This window comes from Mesocricetus auratus, unplaced genomic scaffold (genome assembly GCF_017639785.1).
Source record: "Mesocricetus auratus isolate SY011 unplaced genomic scaffold, BCM_Maur_2.0 Super-Scaffold_100007, whole genome shotgun sequence".
Taxonomy (NCBI): Eukaryota; Metazoa; Chordata; class Mammalia; order Rodentia; family Cricetidae; genus Mesocricetus; species Mesocricetus auratus.
Window position 1 is genome coordinate 93,370,721 of NW_024429191.1, and position 9,278 is coordinate 93,379,998.

The following is a 9,278-nucleotide window of genomic DNA, read 5'->3' on the forward strand; positions in this document are numbered from 1 at the left end:
GGCGTGCACCACCACCGCCCGGCTTGGTGTGTGGGCTTCTAATGCCAGCACTTGGATCAGATGTGTTCGGTTTTGGCTACCTGGTGAGCTCAAAGCCAGCCTGGGTTACCTGAAGATTCTGTTTCAAAAAAGCCAGGCGGTGGTGGTGTGCACCTTTAGTAGCAGCACTCGGGAGGGAGTCAGAGGTGGATCTCTGTGAGTTCGAGGTCATCCTTATCTACACAGTGAGCTTCAGGATTAGCCTCTAAAACCCAAAGCTGCAGAGAAACTTGGTCTCGAAAAAAACAGTTCCCACACACTTCTAGCCTCCAGGGTAGGTAGCTCAGAGCCTGTGGAAACACTTCCTTAGAAGACCCAATGATGTGATAACTGGTTAGTAAAGGGGGTATCTGGGTGCAGCATCACTTGTTACTGTGTGATGCTGGGCAGAATCCTTTCCTCCCTTGCTCCCCAGAGGCCTCACCTGGGACCTGGATTCCTGGTGGTCCCCGGATGAAAACGAGAGGTGCCTAGCTCCCGGGAAGTGCTTAGCACGGGGCTACTGTGAGCCCTGAACCTGCTTTGGGGCTCACTCCCAATAACCTTGTCGTCCATGCGCCACCCAGGGGAACACAGACGCAGATTGTTTCTCTCTCTCAGTGGCTGCGTCATCGCTCGCTCTGTAGCCTCGCCACGGATGCAACACGGATTTTGTCCTCTCTGAGGCCGCCACTGTGTTTCATTTGTTGTTAATGGGCATGTTTTTTATTGCAGTCTTTCACTGGCCTTGCATTGTCCTCTCAGATTAAGATAATAACACCTTGGGTTAATTACACCTTGCACTTGCTTTGCTTTCATCTCAAGAGCTCAAAGTCCTCTGCAAGCATGACCTCATTCGTTCTTCCCTGGTCCAGGGGGCCGGGCACTCACTCCTTCCACTCCCAGCTGGATTCTCAGAAGCCTGCCTATGTGGTGATGGAGCCCTTCAACCCGTCAGGACCTCAGATCACAGGCACAGCTCTGCGGCTCTCCCGCCTCCTTCTGGGGTGACCTTTGCCCACAGATCACCTGAGCCCCAGCCCCTCTGAGGCTCACATGCTATGCCCATCCCAGTTGTCCCCAGCTGTGTCCTGCACAGGGAAAACATTAGATAATCCTTAGAGATAAATTGCCTTGATGTCCAGGAAGTAACAGATTTGGCAGCTTCCAGGTTTGTTTTTTTTTTGTTTTTGTTTTTTGGTTTTTGGTTTTTGGTTTTTCGAAGCTTCCAGGTTTTATGTTCCTTGAGAGTTGGATTTGAATTCTCTACAAAGACCAGGCTAACCTCCGGACTCCTGATCCTCCTGCCCCACACTCCCCAATACTGGGATTACAGGCCTTCATACCATGGTGGGCGTGAGAACTTTTTAATTAAGACCCAGAGGCTATAGGCACGTTCTTTTAAAACGTCCATACCCAAGCTAGACCTTGTTCCTCACCACCCTGGCACGCTTGACACCTGTATGTACTTGTGAAAACCTGGAGCCCACAAGATCAGCGCTTCCGTGTTCTGGGGCAGCTCTCGGCAGTGCCGGCTGCTGGCTGCTTCCTGTTATTTTCACCTTGCAATTACCTGGGAGAGCAGAGCCTGGGTACCCACATCTCTGCGTTCAACCAAACGGCGCTAAAAAATACTCAGACAGAAAACGGCCTGTACAGACTTTTTCAAAACATGCACACACTTTTCTTTTTTTTTTTTTTTTGAGCAACACAGTACAACTATTTTACTGGTGTTTACATTCTGTTACTATAGTGTGTTTTAGAAAGTGTTTAAAATATATGGGGGACTGTGTATGGGTCATGTAAAAAAAAACGCTATGCTATGTTATAGTATGCTATATAAAAGGAATTGAGTGTCCACAGATTTTGGTAGCTCTAGGGGGTTGGATGTGGAGGGATCAAGTTTACTTGGCTCCCCAACTACACTCATGGCCTCAGTCCACGGGAATTCTGGGGTGTCCAAGAATAATTATAGTACTCCTACCCCCTCAAAACAAACAAACAAACCAACAGGAAGACCAATGAGATCATCCATTCTACTGCCCAAAGCAGGTGTTGTTGTCTTCTTGTGATGCTAGGGAGATGGCCAGGGCTTCCTGCATGCTAGACAAGCCCTACCACCCAGCTTCACAACTACTGTGCTTTCCTGGGTATGCAAACATTGGTTGTAACCCTATCCTTATCAAAAATGGCCAGGTTCCTTTAGATGGATGATTGACTCCTTTTATGCAGAATAAAAGTAGGCCTGACAGGTGATTCAGTGAGAAAAGGCACTTACTGTCAAGCCTGCCGGCCTGAGTCTGATTTTGCAAACCTTGGAAAGAGAGACCTGACTCCCATGCAGCTGACTCTCGTGGGTAAGTGAATAGAAACAGGGCTTGATTTCTTCTTGCTGTCCCTTTGTTCTGCACAGCCCTAACTAGTCAAAATATACTCCGCAATTAGTTCTGATGAAAAAACAGTGTAAATCTACCTGCACCAAAAGCCCTAACAATAATTCATTCCCTAATCCAGTCCTCCAGAACAGGGATGGAACCGTTACCAGACCCCCTCCCCACAGTACAGAACCATGGATGTGTGAGGGTTTTACTTTACAATGTGTAATGCTTACCTTATAAATCAAGTTCGCCATCCCATGTACCTTAAGTCATCTTTAGGTCACCTTAATACTCAATACTATGTAAACTCTATGTATGTACCGATACACCATCGATTCGGGAATAATGAATGACAAGGGGAAAAAGTCTTCATGCTGAAACCTGCCACTGACCAGCTCCTTTCTTCCTTTGGGGTGTGTGTGTGTTGTGTTTGTGTGTGCGCACAAGCCTTTGAGACGGATTTTTCTCTATGTAGCCCTGGCTGTCCTTGAACTCACTACGTAGGCAAGGCTGGTCTCCAGCTCAAGATAGAGAAGCCCGTCTCCTCCCTGAGGGCTGATTGCTGGAATTAAAAACTTGCATTACTACGCCCTTTTGTTGGTAGTGTTTTAGTTTTGTTTTTGTTTGTTTTTTTTTTCCTTTTTTGGAATTTGAACCCTAAGACCTCACGCTGTGCGATGTGCGTTGTGTTTCAAAAAATCTTTTTCTTTCTTTTTCAAGCAAGACTGTTTAGAGGCTATTTAAAAATTTAAATACTCTTGAGAGCCGAGTAGCTAGCTGCAAAGGTTCTCTTGTGTGTTTTCTATTTTGATCACTGTTTCCCGAGATGACCACATCTTTCAGAGGAAGTGAGTCAAAGCCACACTCAAGTCTCGCTTTTCCAGCTGAGCATGTTCGGTTTCAATGAAGTAATGAATGAACTCGGCCAGCACCACCCCCACGCCGACAAACAGCAAACACACGGGGGAGGGGGCAGGAGGCTCCACCAATCAGCGCGCACTCAAGGGCTCCGAGTTGAGTTCAAACGGGCCTACGGTAGGCCAATCAGCGCTTCGGGCCCCCGCCCACCCCGGTTTCCCCAGCCAATCACCAACCCGGAGGAGCCAAAACACGGAGGCCGACCAATGGCAGGGCGCCCCCGCGGCGCCGGCTCCGCCAATGGGGCGCGGCCGGGCGAGAAGAGAAACAGAGCGGGCCGGGCCCGCCGCAGGATTCGAATAGAACGTCCGTGTGGGAGCCGGGGCGGCCGGCCGCGAGCGGCGCGCGGGCCAATCAGCAGCGGCGGCGGCGGCGGCGGCGGCTCGCGGGTTCCCCCCTCCCACCCCCGGAACGTTGGGTCCCGGCGGCCCCGCCCCGCGCGCCTGTTGTTTGCGGCGGCGGCGGCGGCCGCGCGAGCCGGACCACAACACTCGCCGGGCGGCGGCGGCGGCGGAGCTGCGAGCGCGATCCCCGGGGCGGGGGCGGGGGCGGCCGCGCAGCGCCATGTCGGTGAACACGGACGAGCTGCGGCACCAGGTCATGATCAACCAGTTCGTGCTGGCCGCGGGCTGCGCGGCCGACCAGGCTCAGCAGCTGCTGCAGGCGGCGCACTGGCAGTTCGAGGTGCGCGCGGGCGGGCGAGCGGGCGGCCGGGGGAGCCCGGGCGGCCTCGGGAGGGCTTGGGCTTGGGCTTGGGCGCGCGGGGGCCCGGGGAGCGCGGGGCGAGCGTGGGCCGCGCCGGGGGAAGCCGGGCCAGGCCTCGCTCACGCCGCCCCCCTCCGCCGCGTCCCGCGTTTGTCCGCAGACCGCCCTGAGCACGTTCTTCCAGGAAAGCAACATTCCCAACGGCCACCACCACCCTCAGATGGTAAGTGCCCCTCGGGGAGCCCCGCGGAGGAGGGGGGGCGCCCGCTGTCATGCCAGCGCGCCGGTGACAGCCATGTTGCCGGGGAGCGCCGCGCCGCGGATGTAAACAAAGAGCCAAAATGTCTTCCAGGAAAGAGCGCTCCCAGGCCGGCGCCGGCTCGCCCAACTTTGGAACCCGCCTCCGGGCTCCTGGATCTGGGCCTGAGGCCCTGCGCTGGGTGGGCGCTGTGCCCTGGGCCTAGGGGTCCCTGGCGTTGGGGAGGTGTGGGGGGGGAGTGGAGTGGAGGGACAAACCCCCCTTCCCCCCGAGTACGAGCAGGGTCTCGGGAGTCTGGTGGTGGCGGAGGATGAGGAAGGGACTCGATGATAACCAGACCCCTGGGGGAGCTCAGGGGAAGGGGACGGAAGTAGGGATTTACACACACACAGACACACACACACACACACACACACACACACACACACACACGGGATTTGGGGGTTGGTGCAGCGCGCAGACACACGTACAACACACACCCCACCCCCCAGTGCTGCTGCAGGAAGCAGGGAAAGTAGGTCCACCCTGGCTCGGGAAGCCCAGCTCTGCCTACAAAGGTTAGGGTGGCCCTTTCCAAAGCCTTGGGGGTACGTACCCCGTCTGGGGGATATGCGGATTTATGTACCCAAGGTAAGGAAAGACTGTCTTTTAACCTCAGTATGTTGAGAGACAAACAGTGCAGGAAAAAGAAGCCTCAGACCTGGGTTTGTCTTCCAACTTGGCTGCAGGCTCAAGCCTTTGCCCTCCTGGTCAGGTTTCTTGAGGCCCAGGCCATCCCCTCTCCACCCCAATCCCTGGTTATCTATTAGCTCTGATCGTGTAGGCGGGCCTGAGCCCCGTGGAGGCTTGGTAAAACATTATTCCTGAGAAGATTTACGGTTAACATTTTTGGCATTTTTTTTTATTTTTACCTCAGCGTCCTTGTCCCTGGCTCTCCCCGGGGGAAACTGGACGTGGTGTCTCCTCTGCTGTGTCTTGTTCTTGGCACTGTTTTCTTCCAGTCAGGGATTTAAACTTGCTTCCTTTCAGCATTTTGGAGTCAAATGGAAAAGTGAATGGCGCTGAGGCCAGCCTCTTAGGAAAGGAATCCCCTCCAAGACCCCTCCCCTGCACCCAGGCATGCAGACTTTTAGATTCCTCCATCCCTAACTCAATGTCTTCCTGCCCACAAGACCACGCACAAAAACACAGCCAGCGTTTTTAGGGGCTTGGAACAAGGGAGCTGGCAGTCCCCAGCTTGAACCAAAGTCCTGGTTGGTGTCCCTCTGCAAGCGTGTGTGTGTGTGTGTGTGTGCGTGCGTGCGTGTGCGTGTGCGTGTGTGTGTGTGTGTGTGTGTGTGTGTGTGTGTGTGTGTGATAGAAGCTCCCCTCGGGGAAGGGGCTGGGTTCGCACTACAATCAATGCACTCATCAGACAGGGACATGTGCTGGGGGTTTCACCAACACAGTACACCAGCCCTGTTCTGGGAGTCAGTACTGTTTTTTGAGACAAAATAATTAGAGAAGTTATTAAAACATTGGAGTCCAGCACTTGGGAGGTTGAGGCAGGAGGACTGTTGTGAACTCCAGGTCAGCCTGGGCTATCCAGGAAGACCCTTTCTCTGGAGATTTACCGTAGCCCATAAAGGATTTCTGTGCATATTGCCAGGCAGTTGGAAGAAGCCTCACAGATGAGAAGGGTCCCCTGGTGCTTGAGGGGGAGGGGCAAGAAGGGCAGTTGTTGAGAGGAAGCGGAGGACCCTGGCCAATCCAGGGACACTGTTACTTGAGATTACAGGAAGGGCTCTAGAAGATGTAGTTGAGGCCCCAGCTTGAGGCCTGAACGCAGAGAGGCCTGGGGATGTGCCGGGGTTCACTCAGCACATGGGCACCGGCCCTGCTAACCTTGGAGCAGTTTTCCAGAGCAGGGCGACTGTTGAAAAGACCTGGCCTCTGGCTCAGTGGACTGGGGAAGTCGGTCACGATGCTGTGATGCAACTGCAGCCGCAACCCCCCATTCATTGTTTCCTGCTGCAGAGAAGTCATGGGGGTGGGCAAGGAACCGTGGCGGGAGGAGGGAAGTGTCAGGGAGGGGCTGGACCTGGCTGAGGCCTTTGGCCTTCCCTGTGGGGCCTTGAACACACAATGGTCCAAATCCCCAGGAGCCGACGTGGCACAGCCTCAATGGACGGGGTGAGGTGGGGTCCCTGCCTCAGTTTCTGGCTTTGCTTTAACTCGAGTGATAAAATTCTGGCATCCTGTCTCACCACCCCATCCCCCACCCCGTGCCCTGTGCCTTGGGGAGGAGCCAGTGTTGCTAAAATTGGGAGAAACTGAAAGGACTCCCTGGCCTCCTGAGGAAGGGAGAGGCCTTGAGGGCAGTCAGCTAGCTCCTGTGGGGCCTGGACTCTCACCCACCTGTTCCCAGTCCATGGGCTGAGCAGTGGTGCTTGTTACCCAGGAGTGCGCTGCTGGCATTTGGGGCTGGCATGCCTGACTGCATGTTTGTACTGGGAGCCCAGAGCTGACTGGCACTTAACCCTGAACGCAGAGTTCACCTGGACAGAGGCTTCAGCGCCTGGGATGATGCCTGGAACCCTACAGACTCCAAAGTCACTTGCTTTGGGTGCATGTCCTGTCGTGACTTAACCTTTGGGTCTCAGTTTCCTCGTTTGTAATACAGAAAGATTATCGAGCTAGCCAGATCTCTTGTAGGAAGTGCGAGTGGAGGGGGCCAGGGTCCCCCTGTTGAACACGTGGGAGGAATGGAAACCCCAGGAAAGTGCAGCTTTTCTGTGGCTGGTACAGGGAGGAGACCCTCCACCTGGTCTGCTCCATGGTGCCCAGCACCCTGGGGACGTCTGCGGGTGGGTTGTGGAGGAAGCCAGCTGGCTCTCCTGGCCGGGAAAGGAGCCGGGCAGTGGTGTCCCGGGCTGCTCCTTGTCCTTTCAAGATGACACCTTAGCTTTGAGTCGGAATTAACCATTGGCATCTCATGGTCCCGGGTGTCACGTCTGAGCACTGGGCAACCTTTGGATTTTGCTCTTGTCTTTCATCGGCTCTGGGGAGATGGGTGGTGTGTTGACATTGTCTGGGCTGCAACTGCCAGGACCCTCACCCACTTTTTCCCCCACAGATGTGTACTCCCAGCAACACCCCTGCCACGCCACCCAACTTCCCTGATGCACTAGCCATGTTCTCCAAGCTTCGAGCCTCTGAGGGCCTGCAGAACAGCAACAGCCCCATGACAGCTGTGGCCTGCTCCCCCCCTGCAAACTTCAGCCCCTTCTGGGCCACATCCCCACCCAACCACCAGACGACCTGGATCCCACCCTCTTCCCCCAGTTCCTTCCATCACCTCCACTGCCCACAGCCCACGTGGCCCCCGGGAGCATCACAGGGCGGCGCCCAGCAGAAAGCCATGGCAGCCATGGATGGCCAGAGATGAGACTGGATGTCGCTGGGCTGGAATGGGGGCAGCCCAGGGTCGTGGGGACACAGCAGGGCTGGGGGGGGAGACACAAGAGGGTGGGTTTCAAGATCGCACTGGAAGATTTTATAAGAGTTTGTGGGCGGGGCACAGTAAACGTCCTGAGCCACTTGGGTTCCTCAGGAGTCTCTCTTTGGGAAAGTTTCCTCTTTTTAATATATAACTATAATATATATGGATATAAATTTAATGTACGCGAGTGGGCCCTGCACACCAGGGGCATTGGGTTGGAAGGGAATGGCCTCAGAAATCCCTCTCCTCGACTGCACCTCTCCTCTGCCCGATTTGGAGGAACAGGGTGCCATGGCCAGATGGGGGAGCTCCAGCCAGCGGCTGCTCTGCCTTCAGGAAGTGCCCCGCCCACGGGAGGTCCCACAAGGGTCTTGTTGGAATCATGGACGGTCTGCCCCATCCCTGGTGCATGGAGCTTTCATCTCTGCTGGTGGTGGCCCTGAAGTTTGTCACCCTGTCCCCAGCCGGGTGTGCAGAGCTGGTAGGACTGGAGTTGGCTGACCTCTGAGTGCACACTTGGCTGTCCCACAGGTCCCCAGCCTCTCTGCGTCCAGCTCCAGAGGACGACAACTCAGGAGAGCCTGCCTTCCTTTAGATTTGAGTTCCTAAATTAGAATCACATCTCACCAGGGTGCAATTTTAATTTAAAAACTTTTAAAAGACTTTTCTAACTAACTGATTTGTGGTACTTTTGTTTGCTTTGGTGGTGGTGGGAAGGTCGGCGGGGGCTTTCCCTGGGGTGGCAGTGTGGTTGTCGTATTTCCTTGTGAGGATACAGGGTCCGAGTGTTGGGGAGTACAGGTGGCAACAGGTCCTTTCCTGGTTTGTGTGCATTTCCTCTTTCCTCGCCTGGAAGCCATTTCTGCCACTGGCTGTGCCGTTGCCCCAGTGGCTGTTGCCTCCAGGCCTGCCTCTGTTAGTGCCCTCCTGAGCAGATTGTATAGGGGGCTGTTGAACATGCAGCCACAACCAAGGGTGTCCCAGTGCCACAAAGTGGATTTCTGAAGGTGCTGGGGTGGTGTCGGCCCTGTAACCTGCTCCTGGCTGTAGGAGTGACCAGTCACGCAGGAGGGGCCCTCCGGGAGCTTTCCCTACGAAGCTCTCTGGTGTCTCCAGCCCTGCTGCTCTCTTCTGAGAGGCTGGGATGCAGGACTGAGTGGGGAAGACGGCCCACAGCGAAGTGAGACTGACAGGGTCCCAGCCCGGCAGCCCCCCTACCCTGCTGTTTCTTCTTCAGACGCCCGGGGCGGAGCGGGGCGGGGCTGTGGGCCCGGATACCCTCCAGTGCGAGCGGGGCGCAGCTGGCTTGGAAGCGGGTTTACCCTTCCAGTTCTGTTTCCTGGGTGGAGCCCGCGGTGGCCCCCGAGACCTGCCCCTGCCCACCTGGGAAAGCACAGGTCGTGGGGGGGGGGAGTCCCTGCGCGGCAGGCGTGTGGGCGGCCAGCGGGGGCCGCGGGGACACGGGCAGGGCCCGTCCCCGTGTAGGCAGCCATGCCTAGGTGTGGCGTGGTTGGGGCTG

The 9,278-nt window shown here is 55.8% G+C and overlaps 1 protein-coding gene across 1 annotated transcript; it reads left to right on the forward strand.

Moving 5' to 3' along the window:
* The first annotated feature begins 3,788 nt into the window (after nucleotides 1–3,788).
* Nucleotides 3,789–8,434, forward strand: Ubald2 (UBA like domain containing 2). The gene is made up of 3 exons (XM_040750082.1): nucleotides 3,789–3,998; nucleotides 4,180–4,242; nucleotides 7,394–8,434. The coding sequence occupies exons 1-3, from the start codon at nucleotides 3,879–3,881 to the stop codon at nucleotides 7,703–7,705; spliced, it is 495 nt and encodes a 164-aa protein (XP_040606016.1). The 5' UTR covers nucleotides 3,789–3,878; the 3' UTR covers nucleotides 7,706–8,434.
* The last annotated feature ends 844 nt before the right edge of the window (nucleotides 8,435–9,278 follow it).

Bases quoted from the DNA above. Each gene is read 5' to 3' on its own strand.
- Ubald2 (XM_040750082.1), top strand. From the start codon at position 3,879: ATGTCGGTGAACACGGACGAGCTGCGGCACCAGGTCATGATCAACCAG. The intron at 3,999-4,179 runs GTGCGCGCGGGC...GTTTGTCCGCAG, and splicing joins CGGCGCACTGGCAGTTCGAG to ACCGCCCTGAGCACGTTCTT. The intron at 4,243-7,393 runs GTAAGTGCCCCT...TTTCCCCCACAG, and splicing joins GCCACCACCACCCTCAGATG to ATGTGTACTCCCAGCAACAC.